The 17,901-nt window shown below is 40.4% G+C and overlaps 1 protein-coding gene across 2 annotated transcripts in view; it reads left to right on the top strand.

The window, feature by feature from the left end:
* The window catches only part of LOC147307314 (inositol-tetrakisphosphate 1-kinase-like), a 35,519-nt gene that overhangs the window by 11,032 nt on the left and 6,586 nt on the right, over window positions 1-17,901 (top strand). For both annotated transcript variants that reach the window (XM_086273877.1, XM_086273876.1), the window contains exons 4-8: window positions 5,023-5,148; window positions 9,451-9,568; window positions 15,755-15,853; window positions 16,027-16,067; window positions 16,374-16,539. In XM_086273877.1, the coding sequence (XP_086130003.1) occupies window positions 5,023-5,148; window positions 9,451-9,568; window positions 15,755-15,853; window positions 16,027-16,067; window positions 16,374-16,539 (550 nt within the window). The remainder of the gene's footprint in view (window positions 1-5,022; window positions 5,149-9,450; window positions 9,569-15,754; window positions 15,854-16,026; window positions 16,068-16,373; window positions 16,540-17,901) is intronic.

The raw sequence follows: 17,901 nt of genomic DNA, 5'->3' as shown, positions 1-17,901 counted from the left end.
ATTTTAATTAAATATTTGCCTAGGGCATTGAGTTTCAACATCTATATGGCCTATACAATGTTTATCCAAAGTTTCATCAAGCTTGGTCTCCTCGGTTACATACATGCATACTTACAGTGGGGCAAAAAAGTATTTAGTCAGCCACCGATTGTGCAAGTTCCCCCACTTAAAATGATGACAGAGGTCAGTAATTTGCACCAGAGGTACACTTCAACTGTGAGAGACAGAATGTGAAAAAAAAATCCATGAATTCACATGGTAGGATTTGTAAAGAATTTATTCGTAAATTAGGGTGGAAAATAAGTATTTGGTCACCTCAAACAAGGAGAATCTCTGGCTCTCACAGACCTGTAACGTCTTCTGTAAGAAGCTTTTCTGTCCCCCACTCGTTACCTGTATGAATGGCACCTGTGTGAACTCATCATCTGTATAAAAGACACCTGTCCACAGCCTCAAACAGTCAGACTCCAAACTCCACCATGGCCAAGACCAAAGAGCTTTCGAAGGACACCAGGAAAAGTATTGTAGACCTGCACCAGACTGGGAAGAGTGAATCTACAATAGGCAAGCAGCTTGGTGTGAAAAAATCAACTGTGGGAGCAATCATCAGAAAATGGAAGACATACAAGACCACTGATAATCTCCCTCGATCTGGGGCTCCACGCAAGATCTCATCCCGTGGGGTCAAAATGATCATGAGAATGGTGAGCAAAGATCCCAGAACCACACGGGGGGACCTGGTGAATGACCTGCAGAGAGCTGGGACCAAAGTAACAAAGGTCACCATCAGTAACACACTACAACGGCAGGGAATCAAATCCCGCAGTGCCAGACGTGTTCCGTTGCTGAAGCCAGTGCATGTCCAGGCCCGTCTGAAGTTTGCCAGAGAGCACATGGATGATACAGCAGAGGATTGGGAGAATGTCATGTGGTCAGATGAAACCAAAGTAGAACTTTTTGGTATGAACTCAACTCGTCGTGTTTGGAGGAAGAAGAATACTGAGTTGCATCCCAAGAACACCATACCTACTGTGAAGCATGGGGGTGGAAACATCATGCTATGGGGCTGTTTTTCTGCCAAGGGGACAGGACGACTGATCCGTGTTAAGGACAGAATGAATGGGGCCATGTATCGTGAGATTTTGAGCCAAAACCTCCTTCCATCAGTGGGAACTTTGAAGATGAAACGAGGCTGGGTCTTCCAACATGACAATGATCCAAAACACACCGCCCGGGCAACAAAGGAGTGGCTCCGTAAGAAGCATTTGAAAGTCCTGGAGTGGCCTAGCCAGTCTCCAGACCTCAACCCCATAGAAAATCTGTGGCGGGAGTTGAAAGTCCGTGTTGCTCGGCGACAGCCCCAAAACATCACTGCTCTCGAGAAGATCTGCATGGAGGAATGGGCCAAAATACCAGCTACTGTGTGTGCAAACCTGGTAAAGACCTATAGTAAACGTTTGACCTCTGTTATTGCCAACAAAGGTTATGTTACAAAGTATTGAGTTGTATTTTTGTTATTGACCAAATACTTATTTTCCACCCTAATTTACGAATAAATTCTTTACAAATCCTACCATGTGGATTCATGGATTTGTTTTTCACATTCTGTCTCTCACAGTTGAAGTGTACCTCTGGTGCAAATTACTGACCTCTGTCATCATTTTAGGTGGGGGAACTTGCACAATCGGTGGCTGACTAAATACTTTTTTGCCCCACTGTATGCTATGATTGTTATAGTATGATTGCATTTTCCTCTGTGCAAAATGCTCTTTGTAAAGAACACTATCTAAACCAATATACCACTCCTGTACAACTGATTTACCAGAGTTCGACCAAAAGTACTCAAGTTAGTAACTAACCATCACATCTCTAACAATCATTAACCAGAAGATGTTGGCTCTGGAAGTGGCCTATCCTAAACCAACTGAAACTCTGTACAGTTATACAGTTCTTGTATTGATCCACACCTGTGTGACTAAGGTGTATTCACTCTGTTTGCATAATGTATGGATTGCACAAGGATATTGGGGATCTGCCCACCTCTAGCTTGTTTGGAAAGGTGTGGCTGCATTGTCTTTTGTCTGAGTTTGTCCGATTAGCCCATTAGCTGATTAGCTAATGAGCTAATCGTGCTTGTTAGCACTGTACCTTATACGATTTTTTCCCCCCAGTACCATATTTTGCACATTCAAGAACTGATAATGTGCAAAGTTAAATGTGTAAGGGGTTACCTCAGATCAGACCTTCCCAAAGTGTGGGGCCCGCCCCCTAGGGGTGGCGCAGGGCCATTGCAGGGGGGGGGTTCGGTATGAAAAGGGAAAAAAAAATAATGCTTGGACAGCATCGCTGAATATGTTTCCAAACCAACTTCCTTCCAAGCCAAAGACTAGAAAATATGATGAAGCAAATCTTTTCTTTGGCTTCACCTGCACAAGTGCGGAGGTAGGTCTCCCCTGCAGAACTGGTTTTCCCTTCATTGGGAGCAGCGCTGGGCTCTTCAAATCACGGACAAACAGTATCCCACATTCTTGATTTTTAGTTCACAAACACTTGTTGTAATGACCAACTACTAACTACTCCTGACATGTTGGAGATGTTAGCTCTTTATACAGTAAAGTTACAGTGGGATACAAATAATATCAGGTTGATCCTGCCACGATTTAATCCCCCGGTTCAAATCACGGACAAACAGTATCCCACAGCTGTTTATGTTTTTGAACCCATTTTGCACAGAGAGGCATTTTTTGAAAAATGTATTGATATGTTGAATATTATTACACAGGAAAAAAACAACTACATGTAAAATAATGACACCGTGACGCCTCTGCCTTTGTAAATGGAGGGACAGTAACTGCCTGTAAAACCTGAAGATAGTCAGATTAACAGTATTTTGTTATATCTGCCATTCTGCAATTCCTCTCATGTAAACAATAACGTGGCGCACAGCTGACGTGAAAAAAGACACATACCTTTGACGTTGTGTGACGAACTCTGTATTCCTCGTCCACACGTAAACGCAAAAAAGGAGTTTTAAAAAAATCTGTTTTCGGTGATTTGAAGCACCGTTTACGTGTGGACGAAACGGCTGCGTTTTCAAAAATACCCGTGTAGGTGCGGACGTAGCGTAAAAGAGTTAGTAGTTTATTTTATTACTACTGTAATTTATTACAGATTACTTGTATTTGTTTAATTGTTTACTAAATGTTTGAGGTGTGAAATAAACCGCAATGGAGCAAAATATGGGCGTGTGTGGTTGGAGGATGTATTGGGGCGTGCGTGGGAGCGGGGGGGGGGGAAACATTTTCTTGTAAAACAAAGAGGGGCCCAGCAAAAAAAGTTTGGGAACTACTGCCTCAGATATTTAAGACTGACAGATTTTTATTACATGTGTTAGAAAACACATTGCTGGTGTCTAACCAGAGTTTTCTAATGATTAATGTGTATCAAAGCATGTCTTCACTGATCTAGACCCCTTTTCTGGAGTTATTTTTCCTGCCCTGTCTTCACGTCACACATCAAAAGGACCTCTTTAAAAACTAACTGAAAACTGCAATCATGACACCAAACTAACTGTCATAACTTTAAAAGTTGTTATCTCACATAGACCAAACTCTGTCATAACAGTCTAAACACAGCGACAGCCCCGTTGTGGTAATAATTTCATCATGTTCATGTTCACTCGACACTGGTTGCTAAATTCTAGCATCTCTCCTCTGTCGCTTGTGATGTTGCTACATGCATGTGCTAACCTGCATATGCTTTATCAAACTTGGTGCCTTGTTTTGTCTACTTGTTAGCTACTTGGTCTCAGCAGACAGCCCTTTTCAACACCGTTAAACTTCAAACAAATGCTAATTTGGCTTTTTCTCAGAGGCTGTCGAATATGCTCAATGAGACTCGAGGTCTAGCCAGAGGGAGGCTGGAGTTTTCAAAGATGATGCCAGAAATAAATCCGGGTGTAATTCAAAGCAAAAAAAAACCAAACTCTTGCTAATCCACATTTAAAGCTGTAAATAAAGAGGTAGAACACTATGTAAAATCAGTCATTATGATGTTTTTATAACCAAAAAGTCAGAAAATAAAATGTGTTTCCTAGACCAGAACTTACAGATTTAAGAGAGATTTCTGTCTTCTATTAGGAGATTAGGAGTGTAAATAAGCCTTAAAGTGACAGATTAATGACTTTCCAAATGTAGCCACTGTTTTCTTAAAAATAATTCATCATCCTTGTAAGAGGGAAGCAGTTAAGCATAAAAGAATGTGTTTTTCAGGATGAAACAAAATCTACCCACTGTTTACTTTGTATACTCTTCTTTTTCCCCCCCTATTGTTCTATATGGTAGGAGTGATTTTGAATAACAGGCTAGTTCACTACAGCCATTATTCTGATTCATGAGTACATTAATTGCAACTATGTGTCTTTACCAGTACCACTTCATACCTGAAGCGATGCATCTACAAGTACATGAATATGTAGATTTTCTGTTTAGCGTGTATGCAAGAAGTAACTGATGTGAATAAATGGTGGGTTAAACAAAAGGAACCCAAAAGGTCAGGCAGAAATCCTATGACTTATTTACTAGCAGTAGGTCTTTGCAGATTTTGCAGGAAATGCGGGACGCCGTGACTTAAGAACTCAACAAATTGCAGGATTGACTTGATGTTGACCTGGCATACTGCAGGTGTGAAAGTGCTTATTTGTAACTGCTGTAGTGTTGGTTTTACACTTCCTTTCTCCGCAGCCAGGGACACAAAAATAACCCCCACACCCATAGCACTTAAAACCCTGACTAAAATCTAATGGGCCAAGAATCTATAATATTGCGTTAGTAAGTCACAGATTTTTCAAAGCAGTTGTGACTTTTTAATAGTAACACCTGAGTTTTATAAAGATAAAATGTTTTTTTTTTGTGTGTGTGTGTGTGTGTGTATATGGTTGCTGATGGATATCCATTTCAAAAATGGCTAATACATCCCAGACTGCACAATAATCTTTGACCTGTTTTACACTTCTGTCTTCAGCTGGACCTCAGCCAGCCTCTAGAGGACCATGGACCCCTGGATGTCATCATCCACAAACTGACTGACCTTATCCTTGAGGCTGACCAGAATGATTCACAGGCTGTACTGTTGGTACAAAGAGTACAGGTATGCATCGGTCTGTCTTCCTGCTTATCCCTCCCTCCTCCCCATGTATTCACAAATAGAAAAACCAAAATTTAGGAGAGGACAAGGCCTAGAGAATGCTATTCACACTTTTGGCCTGTTCATTTGGACACACACACACACACACACACACACACACACACACACACACACACACACACACACATTAAGAAAAATGAATACACTGTATGTGTGGGAAACCGTCTAAGTTCATCCTTAACCTTGGGAATGGTAATAGTGTAGGTGCCATAATGAATAATCTCTACTAATAGATGGATAACAAATACTCCAACTTCTTATTCATCCATCAATTTTATGTTTTATTAAATATCAAACAGGTCCAATCTAAGTTGTAAAATTGTTTAATACTTATTCTTTGTCTTGATTTCATAGATCCATATCTAGATGAAGCTATTATTGAAGCAATTGCATGGCTAATATTAATATTTATTGTTCTATTTTGGCTGTTAAATAACCAAAAAATAATTTGTTACTCAAAATATTTGACACAGAATTTCACAGGTTATGCAGCCTACATTCAATATTGAGATTAACTGGTCTTTAAAAAGCTTTTTTTTTTTTTTTTTTAATGTCGCAAATGCAGAAAAGTCTTGCGACACTGATTGGCTTTGACTGATTGGCTTTGACTGATTGGTTTTGACTGCAGCCCTAGTACCGGCAATAAACATTTATGGGTGACCGAGTTTTACATTTACGATTGTAAATGACCCAGTTCAAGGAATCAGGTAATGTGTTCAAAGAATCAGCCAGGCAGATCACAGGAACATACATGCATTAGCAGCTATATTTGAGCACGTGGTCACTCATAAATCCTTAATGTTATCTCTGAAACTTTTTTTTGTTCTTCCTGAACTAAGAAAAATCTCATGTTCAACGCATCAAATTTGGAGCTGAAAACCTACTTTAGAAACATGCTGTTCTTCTCTGTGTATGCATTCATTAATCTGGCAGTGGTACAGATGGTGTGAAAATGAATTTTATTAAACTATCTTGCACTATGCCTCCGTCTCTCTCTTAGTGACTCAGGAGCTGTAATCGTGATCAGAGTCACGCAATTCTGTCACCATGTCCCTGACTGCTCAATTAAGAAGGGCAAACAGGATGTGAGAGTGGAGCAATCGCTGACATCCTGCAGAACCTGGTCGATATTAGCACAGGCCTGCATTTGATGCTTGACAGTGTACATATAGACTTGTTATTTAGTGAGTTACGTATGATAAAAAGCGCTCTAGATTCCTGTGGATGTGCAAACCAGTGCAATTTTTGACTTACATTTTCACATCTTGTCAATTTCCAGAAGCAAGGCATGGATTTGCTCCTTTGTCTTTAAAAGTTCAATCAAAGCAAAAACTTAACTGCCTAATACCATGTACTGAGCAAAATGTGGCTGGTTTTCATCAAGCTGAAACCCTCAAGGGCTCAGAAAGAAAACTAAAATTGTAGCTCATACAGTGGCCACTTGAGACTGACTCCAAATGTAAGCCATTCTGCAGAGCTAAAAAGCATATCTGCAGGTTTATACAAAAATTCGACACTCACTTTATAATATTATTGCAATTTTCAAGTTTTTGCAGAATAATGAATGTTGCTTCAAGTTGTGCTCATTGACAGCATTAATATGTTGACAGCAACATATTAATAGGACAACATCATGTTGTCCTATTAAGATAATAGATTAGCCATTAGCTTGCTCCGAATTAGGAGTCACGCTAAGTATGTCCAGTGTTGGATGGTTTTAAAATTATTATTAGGTTTTCCCCCAAACATAACAAAAATATTGTGGCTCCCTGTGGATAATTGGTGACCCTTTCATAAGTTCTCTGAAGGCTTTTTATTTATTTAAATATATAATTCATCCTTTTGCTAAAGCTTAGAGATTTTGTCACTTTGATTTACCACTACTGTTAGCTGTAGCCGTCTGGCAGCCCTCTTAATCATCATTCATCTTAATGCATACCCTATGCTTAGTAGTGTTCATATCATTATTTACTAAATAAAATTGAACTGTGCACATTCGAATGAGTCGTTTAGATTGAGACGGGAATTTTTCTGTATTTTTTGCGTTGCCTTAATGTTTATTCAGTCAGCCAGTTGATCTTCAAGCTAAAGGTCTCCTCTCAGTTGGCTGTACGAATTACAAAGAAATGTCATCCTGTAAGCATCGATAACATCTTTGTAGGGTTTTTTTCAGTTCAGAGGAAGTGTGTGTGTTTTGTGTTTTATTACAGTATTTTCTTCCTTTTAGTCAGTACTCAAACTTTACCACTGTAGTTAGTGGTTGACTTTAATATCAGCGGGTAAATCAGCAGCCAAGTCTTGTGGCTGAGTCTTCTCCTCTTTTGTTCTGCGTGTTTACCTGAACACAACTGTCATCTGTGATTACATTTCCACTGGAAATATATGTGTTGGCGTAATTCTAATGTTACACAGCTGTGATCATAAATAACCCGGTTGTGTCGTGGAGAGAATAAACCGTCATCTCTAAAATAGCTCTTTATGAAAACAAAATGTCGTCCTGAGATGCACTCTGGTGATTCAGTGGCCCTAGGTGCGAGCCGTGTTCGCAGTAAACCTTGGACAAATATCATTTGCGTTCTCCAACTAAACTGCGAAGATAAAATGGCATTTGTAGCTAATTACCAGGCGCTTTTATCTGTTGTAGATTTTCTTTTTTTCGTTTACCTCGCTGACAAATGGGTGTAGATCGCTACAGTCGTAATTTAGGTCTTCCGGGCTTCTCTGTACTTGACATCTTATGTAAGCTGAACTGATGTGGTAAATCGCACCCATCTGGTTGTAGTTGTGGCTAATACAAATGCTAAAAATAATGTATCGCTTCAGGTTTGACAACTGTGGCATCACAGACATGGCTTACAATCAGCAGGACAGATTAGATGCTCTTCTGACCATATTCCCAAAGACAAACCCATTTATTCTTCTCTGGAAACGGATCTGCTCTGAAATGCGAACAGCCCTCTCTTACACCCACGCTGACATACGTCTGGCTCTTTTCCTCTCCAGCACCTGCTAAAAAGCGTTGATCTCTTTCTCAACTCCCCCTCTTGTCTCTGTTTAACTGCATTTCTTCTTCTGAGATGCAGAATTCAGCAAGTGACTGTCCCTATCACAGAGTATTCCTCTGAACTCCTGGAAGATTAGTTTGGATTTATTTATTTATTATTTATTTTTTCCGTGGCAGCATATTTTACTTACATAACAGGTCGACTGGCTTTGATTAGCATTGCCTGTTAGATCCCGGCAAATCCTGCAGATGGGTCCTCCATGTCAAGGCAAAGGCGTCGGTTTACATTCTTTGTGCTATAGCGTGTGTGTGTGTGTGTGCTGAGACTCTGTTCAAAAATAGACATTTATTTCCACTGTACATGTGCTTGATGTTTAATATTGCACGATGTGTTTAATTTCATGTTAAATGTGTGTGACAGCGGAGTTGCGATGTGAGCAGGCGGGCTGTTTGTGTAATGTGTAGGCCAGCCAGCTCCACCTGACAGCGTTTGTGACTCAGTTTGAAATCGCTCGGAATGAACTCTTGGCAAAGGGATTCATGTAGCCGAAAATCAAGTGTGGAGATGATGGAGAGCGGCCGAGAACAGAGAGGTGGTGTGAGGACTGAGTCGGAGGAAAGCCGGGAAGGCGAGAGAAGAGAAGGGGACTGCAGTTATGTAAAATGGCCAGCCTCATGCTGATCTAACAGCAGGTCATGCAGAGATGCAGTGATGTAACCTATAAAGACCCGCTGGCATACATCTCATGCTCTCTCTAGCTTACACACAAAAACAGATTGAGGCATGTTGACCCTTCAACTCAGTGTTTGGATTTGTCTACGTGATTATGTTTGTTTAACATTTCGTGTGTGTGTGTCTGTGTGTGTGTGTGTCGTGGCAGATGGTTGCCCTTTTAGCACATTAGTTACGTTTAAAAAAATAAATAAATAAATAAAAGCCACAAACATTTCCATTAGTAAGTCATCAGTTATTTTTCCAAAAAGTCGGTTTATTTACACAGAATAAGAAGTTTTGGGAAATCATAGCCAGGATATCTGGATTCAGATATCCAATAATGGCAATTTTCTTTTTAAGTCATGGCCTTTGACCATAGTTATGTTACTGTAAGCAATACAAAACCTGTTTAGTCATGATGCAGAGAACTGCATCTGTGTGGACATACATGAAAAATAACATTTATAATAATGGTAAATGCTCTCTGAATGTAAAAATTAAGAGGTTTGTAAATCTGTGTTTCAAGGACTACATTGATGCCCATCCTGAAACTATCATCCTGGATCCACTTCCAGCTATCCGAACTCTGCTGGATCGCTGCAAATCCTACCAGCTCATCCACAGATTAGAAAGCTGTATGCGAGGTAAGGTCTTGTCGGTAACTTCGTGAGACTGACTGGTGTGAGGCTCAGTTGCATTGGAGAAATTTTGGAACAAATCAGCGTATTTCAGTGAAGGAGAGGATTTGCTCACTAATTAAAACCTGTACTCACACTTTAGACACTGTCACTAACACCTGGTAGTTGTTGGGGTTTTTGGGAGGTTTTTGTACCCGATATAATATATACAATAAAACATACTTGTCATAAAAATATATTCAAGTACAACAGTACATGACAAATTGAGGTACTTTTCTCGTATGTCTCCTATACAACATCTCATAAAGTGAAAGAAGTATCACTGGGGAGAGCTCATAAAAACGCACTAACATTAGTGATAAATTAGGAAATGGATGATGGGTAAAAAAATCTAATCAAATGAATAACAAAGCTTGGAACCATTCCTGTAACATGTGAGCCTTGTCCAGTGAAGACACGGTCTCCCTGCATCACTGACGACTGTGGGAGAAATAAACAAAAAGACACAACCACTAAGTGAGATTTATGAAAATCACCCAACATTAGTGTTTTAGGGTTAACTTTTCACAGAAGACAGACAGTTGGGCGATGTGTTCTGTTCTTTGAGTGAACTGAATGTCCTGCTTTGTATAAACCGTTCGCCATTAAAGATTCAGCTTTGTTCTCGGGCGACTGTGAGATAAGTGGATGGCTAGCACCATTAGTGTCTCTGTTCCTAGCTCGCTATGTGAAAACAGAAGCTGTCTAAAAATAGGCTTTGATTTTGATTTAAAAGCCACGGCCTTCTGTTTAATGTTATTGAGAGGGAAGTTGAGGTTACCTTTAGGACCTCTGACTGTGCTCTTCACATCCCAGGGAAGGGGGAGCAGAGAGGCGCTGTAGCTTCTCACTTGAACTGTGTTACTTTAAGTGTTCGCATTTATATTTACATAAACATGAGCTGAGCACTTTGCTGATATCATAGTTCCTCCTTTCTATTTCTCTCTGCTTTATCGTAGCATGATCAGAACTTGCCTTCAGGTCACTCGAGCAACACCTTCCCCTGTCACTGATCAAGTAAACTTACCAGCAGACGATGGCTTTTAGCTACAGAGGGACATTCCCTACTGACACACACTGCAAGCACACCTGTGACTCATCCACATTTCCTTTAAACCCATACATGGCAGGAGAAAATAAACCTTTATAATTATGATCTCACCAAGTTTGTGTGTGATGAGCTGCAGTCTGATGTCAGAGCAAAGACTCAGAGCTGTATCAGCATGTCGGTGCTTTCCTAAAATAGAAATACGAGAAGACGATGTCTTTTTTATCCAAACAGACACGATTGCTGTTACGCAACAGCGAGTTTAAGATGCATCACTCCGCCTCACTGTGTGTGATCGGTTTGAAGAGGAAGATGCTTCACTAGCTGCATTTTACAAAGCTCTTTTTTTTCCTTTCACCATTCTACTTCCATTAATGTAAGTGGTGCTGTCTGCTCACAGTTAGGCCTGCATGCCAAGGCATCCATGACAATTTAGTCATTTTAGAAGCAATGATACAGTAAACCTGTTGTAATACTAGACTGTAGACTATCAGCATACGCCCCAAGTTAAAGAAGAGGATAGTGTAAGAGATTTTAGGGTTTGGGGTTTTTCTTTTCTTTTCTTTTTTTCTTCTTCTTCTTCTTGAGCCTTGCTTTCCTAGGCACAGCCTCTTCCTCCTCCTTATCAGCAGAGACCATGGAGTCCTGAAGCAGCTGCCAAGGCAACCAAGTACTTAAAGACCATAGAGAGCCATGTTTCAGTCTGTATGACTCAGAATAGTACTCAATAGGAGGAAACACTTGAGGTGCGCTTGTGGAAAAGCAAACCTTATTTTGTCACTCGAGTGGCTTCTCAGTATTAAATGGCCTCAGTCACAGTGCATTTAGCTGTTCTTCTCCAAACTGTTTAAATGAAAATAAAATTAAGTGCAAGATTTAGCTTGTCCTAATGCTGTGTTTAATGTAAAGCAGCCAGAAAAGAGCCACACGAGCACTAATGGATCAGCGTCACTGGAAATTTGGCTCCGATCTATTGTCAGAGTTGCTTTGTGTTTCCTATGTGAGCCAGACCAAGGTAACTGTTTATGTTACTTAGTGGAATCTGCTGGTTCCTGTGTATACACGAGTTTTTGATATCTTAGTCTGTTTTTTATAGACAGAAACCGTTGTCACACCAACTCTTAGTCTTAAACATTTTCCTCTCCAGCTCAAGATAACAGAAATTAAACTGAAACTATTTATACAACAATCCAGTTGTGCTCCCTGTGCTGCAGTATTATTCTGTCTCTGTGAGGACCAGCAGAGCCAGTTTATGCAAGTGATCAATATTTAATTATAGATATTTCTGTGAATGACAATGAGAAACAGTTGTGAGCTCAAAGAGTGCCACCTTGAGTTTCTGCCTGTCAGGTTCACCTGCCCTACTGTGCTTTGATCGTCATTACATAATACCTGGATTTGCATGTTGTGGGAAAACAATCACATTTTCCTTTTTTCTTTCTTTTTTTTTTCCATAAATGACTCATAATTTTAATCGGAGCGTAAGCCTCTTAGAGCACGACATTGAGACAAGCAATGCTCTCAGGGTATAGCCGTGTTTCCAGTTCAATTTAGAATATTAAAAAATCCTGCTGCTTTGCTTTGGAGGGACAAGAAGAGAGCAGCAAAGAGAGGATGCTCGGGTTTCTAGGAAACAAGCTCTAAATAGCAACAAGAGAGTCTAGCCTTTCACTTAAACAGCACCACAGTTTAGCAAGTATAATGAAACTTGGCTCTCTGTAGTTCCCTATACCTAAATCCCCAAACAAGAGAATAGTGTCGTCTGAGTTTAAGTGTTAAAACAGGCCTTTTGATTATTTTCTTTCCTCTTGAGTGACCGGTTAAGGCCTATGCATTTGGAGTTTATTTGACTGTGTGTTTATGTTGTAATCTAGTGGACGAATGACTTAATATAAGGGATGTCCTGATCCTGAAGACTTCGTAACTGTATAATCCCACTTTAAAAAGTACCTCATTGTCCATTGTAGAGGCCCATAAAGACTGTCCTTGGCTCCGTTGGGTCTGCTGCAAGCATGTAATGTTTAGACAGAGCCAGAGATTGATCCTCCCCTCCACCTCCTTCCCCCCTAAAGTGTCAGCCAGAGCCAAGCATGCACACTGTTACAAACTTGGCTACTCACTCGTGTCCACCAGTCTCTGCTCTTTTTATTATAAAACCTGAACTTGGAGCTTGAATTTCTTTTCTCATTTGACAAGGCTCGGGGCTTTTGATGGTTTTTGTTTAGCCAAATGTAACACTATCAATCTTTGGGAACTCAGTGATGTAATGGGCATGTTTTTACATCAGGCTTTTCTTTTTATTATGATGCTGTTCTTGACCTGATAAAATAACATCACTAAAAGGGAACACAGTTGTAGGCAGTGCACAGATGACTCATGGGTAACCCTCCAGGCTTGCTCCCAGCACTGGCGGGTATGAAGCCAGCCCTGGAATGGTCCCAGCTTCACAGGCAAAGGTCGTAGTGCACAGAACAAGAGAACAAGAGTATTGAAGCAACCAAAAATAAACCCTTTGTGGTTAAGTCTTTCTAAATAACCAGATTTATTTTCTTTGGACATAAAAATCAAACGCATTCCTGAAAATTAGTTTTCTAAATGGTGTGGAAACACATGTTTGCCAGCAGCAGAGCAGGGGAAGGTTTAATGTCTTTTTCTCTGACCCATCACGAGATGGAGGTACCTAAAGGATTTTCCTGGGTTATTAAGACATTATTTTCACAGCTGTAGCTAACATTTCACCAGAATCACCGCTGCATGTGATAAAACTGTCATAGGATCAGACTGGTAGAGCCTGGCTATGTAAATCACTTTATTTCAAGGTAGAGTTATTGCACTTGAAATGTCAGCACTATAAAGAAAAAACATTTAAAGAAAAACTGCTTGCAAAAATTCAGCAGTTTAAAGTTGCAGCAACATAATCTCAGTCTTAACTGAAATGTGTGTTTACAATATTAGTTTTGTACAGTAAGATTAAGGTTATTTCATCATTTTCTTTGGCTAAAGAAGCTACTGTATATAGTAACATAAATGCCTGTATGCATGAAATGAAAAATTATACAGTTATCGTGTTTATAGACTACACTGAATCTCTTACAATCTCTTATTTTAGCTACAATTGTATGATTTTAATTGTTGCCTGTTAATTTTCTGTGAAATAACAGTATAAGAGGATCCTTAACACCAAGCATCTTTATATGCTTCGTTATCACCTCGCACAGCAACAGTTGATATAACACCTCTGCACCAGCACCATTATGTTTTAGGTTTATCCCCATATCAGTTTCTTTTCATCTCAATCAACTGGGTCGGGGCTCTTGAATGTCAATGTCGGTGGTTTAAAGGTCAGCGTGACCTCTCAATAGCATTACTGCTATGCTCCTAATAATGAAATATCCCAAAAATGGATAACGGAATAAAATGATAAATTGTCGTTTATTTCCAAAAGGTCAAAGGTCAAATCTGGACAGACATACACTAGGAATTTGGAAAATATACAGACCTGATTCTCCTGAAATTATTCATGAGTAGCTCAGAGCTGGGGATGCTCTCCTTCAGTTTGCACATCTGGGAACTTCTGTAGCTTTAAGTTGAGTAGATGCTCGTAGTGAGTGTACCAGAATATTAGCCCAACGTCACATGAGCTCTGTACTGGGGGGAGCCAAACCAGCTGTGGACATTTTTGTTCGCACATGCACCTCTGTTGGTTTGTTTTTGTCTTTTTATTGAAAGAACTGTTGATGGTAGGTGAAAGCATAGAACATCAATATGATAATTCTGCTTCCAACAACTTCATTTAAGTTGTTTCTGTGGTTCCTTTTGGCCACTTGTACATGGTTTCTGTAAAACTCTGACTGCACCCAGAGTTCAGCACTCTGCACTGGACTTAATTTAAGCAAATGAGATTCTCCTGACCTCAGCACTAGCATCAGCTGAGAGCCCTGCCACTGATGAGGCCCACGGCACACAAAGACTGGCATGTTTCTATTGTGTTTTGGTCATTAACATTTTGCCAGCTGTTGTTTTGGCCCAGCCAATGATTTCCTGTGGCGTTATCTCCAACCCGTCCGCCTTATCGCCCCCATATACCTACTGCGGAGGGGAAATTACAGAATACAAAACATTAATATAGATGCATCCCCAGTCCTGATATGGTGCCGCTTGTCAAAGCTGCAGGATGTTTTTAAAATTTTTTAGTCTTATCAGAACTGACCAACTTGCTGCTGCAGGATGTGATGAAAAAAAATACTTGTAAACAGACAAAAAATATAGAGATGGGTGAAAAAGAAGCAGAATTTCTGTGGTTAATACTGGAGAATTTTAAAGACATTGTAACTGCAAGTGTGTTTGTTGTGAAATGTCAGGCCTGTGAGTCCATCAGGTGACGTGCCCGATGACTCTGCGTGTCCTCAGCTGGTTTATCCTTAGTTCCTCATTAAATTGGATGCTTTCCTATATTTCATCATTGTATTTGTGTGGGTTTTTGTGGTGACCTGAACTTAGATATTTTATGGACATAAAAGAAGTATTTTGGACATGAGAAGGGATGGTGGATTTATTGAACAAAGGATGTTGAAGATGGATGTCACAGAGAGGATTCATGGATGTAGTGAAGGACAGAAGTGACATGACAGAAGACTGTACTAGGAATAGGAAGTAATGAGTCACTGCTGTGATCCCTAAAGGGATCAACAACAAAAAGGTGGTGGTTAAGGTTAAGCAAGTAGTCGCTATGATTAATTTAACGTATGTGTTTGTAAGGAGCAGAAGGACAGTACCAGATGGCCTCTGCTGTGTTTCTTGTGTAAACACATCACAGGGATGAGTTATAAAAATAACTTTTTGACCTAGTACTATAGGTCATAGCATATGACTGTTAGCCATGTGAGTTGCTGAAACGTTATGTTGAAACTGTATGTTAAAGCTAAAACTGCAGAAGAAAATGAGTTTGATGTCTTAAATCTTCCAAATTTGAACTGTGGATTAAACAAAGCAATAACTTTTATAAGTTTCTGTAGTGAAAATAACCAAGAGTACACATCTCCTGAGCATTAATATAGTCTTTCACCTTTTTCTCTTATTAATTAATTAATTTTTTAAATATATAGATGAGAGGATTTGCTCTCCTCCATTCATGGTCCTCAACACTGAGTGCAGCCCAGACGTGCTGGAGCAAATCAAGAGGCAAGGACTCTCATTCCCCTTCAGTGAGTAGCTCCGCTGTTGTCATCTTAATTCCTTCTACTCACCACACTTTTTTTTTTTAAAACCTGTTGCCATGTTTCTTTGTTCATCATCATCTCAAATATAACAAAAAAATTTAAGGGTTTGTGCTCTGCTGTAAACTCTGCGCTTTTCTTTGTCTTCATTTCTTCCACAGTTTGCAAAACACGGGTGGCTCATGGCACCAACTCCCATGAGGTAAGAGGCCCGCAGGATTCAGAGGTCACTCACACCCTCAAAAGTTTGCTTTAGCTAATACCTGTTCTGTTAGAGGATTGTCATTTAACTCTAGTCCAAACAGCAAAATCTGATAGTGTTATACCTCATGTAGGTATAACACTGTGGAGGCATTAAGTCTATTTGGCTAGCTTGCCAGGAGTGTCAATTTCAGCGGCACAAGCAGCACTGAATGAAGTTAGATTTTAACCTGCCTCTAACTGCTGATTGACCTCAATGTTTCCTGTCAAGTTCTTTGTCATTTATTGTGTGGCCTCCTGCCCACAGATGGCCATTATCTTCAGTGAAGAGGACCTGAAGGATGTGAAGCCTCCTTGTGTGATTCAGAGTTTCATCAACCATAACGCAGTGCTTTACAAAGTGTTCGTGGTGGGAGACTCCTACACTGTAGTGGAGAGACCTTCCCTTAAGAACTTCCCTGCTGGACCTGCAGGTAAGGTTAAGAACGGACACACAGTGAGAGGGAGAGTGACAGGTGGGGAAGTCCGAGCGCTGCTTACAGGCACACTGGTCAGTCTGTGCAATCTGCACAGCTTCTCCAAATTACCCAATAAAAGAGCTCATAAAATGGCTTTATGGTCCCTGTGATTGGACCTGTTCGCCCTTTTAAGGGGTGCAGCAGAGTGCAATTGAGTTATACCCTGTTGGTACATGTTGTCAAAACTAGACAAGAGCAGCAGTGTTTTTCTCCATAAACATGTCAAAAGCTTTACCCATGACGTGTCTTTGAATAAAGGGTTATCCCCAGACACAAACGACTCCAGTATTTGCATGTGATACAGCAGAGGCCCACATGCAAATCATTTTTGCCGACAGCGTAGTCGTCCGCTTTGTGTAACCATGCAGACAGGATGGCTGGTTTCAGCCTGGAATGCTGGTACAACAGAAAAGCTCACCACAGCACAGCAATACACCTGCACAGCGCTTAGGTCATTGTCCCCCACAGCCTGAAGCTATGCATTATGTTTTGTACCTAGAAAGTGATGGAAAGGGTGCTTTGAAAGGTTGAAGTATGGGTTAGTGTTTGGAAAGTGAGAGATGGGCTGTCCTAGTCAGCCTTCCTTCTTAAAGTGAAGCTTTGCCCATCAAGCCAGGGAATGAATGAGCCAATCCGCCGAACATTTCATTACCGCGACCTTCGCCGTGCCGAAGGGCAGATTTATTTGGACAGTTTCCCTCCACTCCTTTCTCTCGAACACTGATTCATGTTAATCATTACAAGTTAGAAATCAGAGAAAACGTAGGTAAAAATGTTGTGATACATTCCTGTCACATTTATCAAAGAAAATTCCTCACCCGAGCCCAATGAGTAACCTATTGATGTAAACATATGGACAGTGTTGGGAAGGTTACTTTTAAAATGTATTCCATTACAGAATACAGAATACATGCCCCAAAATGTATTCTGTAACGTATTCCGTTACGTTACTCAATGACAGTAACGTATCCTGAATACTTTGGATTACTTAATATATTATCATGCTTTTTACAACAACGTGAATGTACTATTGCTGTGTGATTTATTACTATTACTGAAAGTCCACGACTCCAAACTGTAGTAAAGGGACCTCTGACTAATACGGCGGGGTCCCTGTCGGCTCGTAGCCGAAAAATAGCTTTACTTTGTTGTGTGGGTCAACTTTTCTTGCGACAGACAGAGAGAGGCGTTGAAAGGCTGCTCCAACGGAACTTATTGTTTTCGGAGGAAAACACGAACACGGTGTACAGTCGAGTCTTAATAGCTTACTTACAACTGGGCTCGTCAGGCACTCTTCTTGGCTGCAGTGGTTATTAT

This window comes from Aulonocara sp. 'chitande type north' Nkhata Bay, linkage group LG19, assembly GCF_057382095.1.
Source record: "Aulonocara sp. 'chitande type north' Nkhata Bay isolate Kocher_YH1m ecotype deep benthic linkage group LG19, A_spYH_male_GT1.1, whole genome shotgun sequence".
NCBI lineage: Eukaryota > Metazoa > Chordata > Actinopteri > Cichliformes > Cichlidae > Aulonocara > Aulonocara sp. 'chitande type north' Nkhata Bay.
The sequence above is the reverse complement of the archived record's forward strand: the minus strand, read 5'-3'. Positions and strand labels throughout refer to the sequence as shown.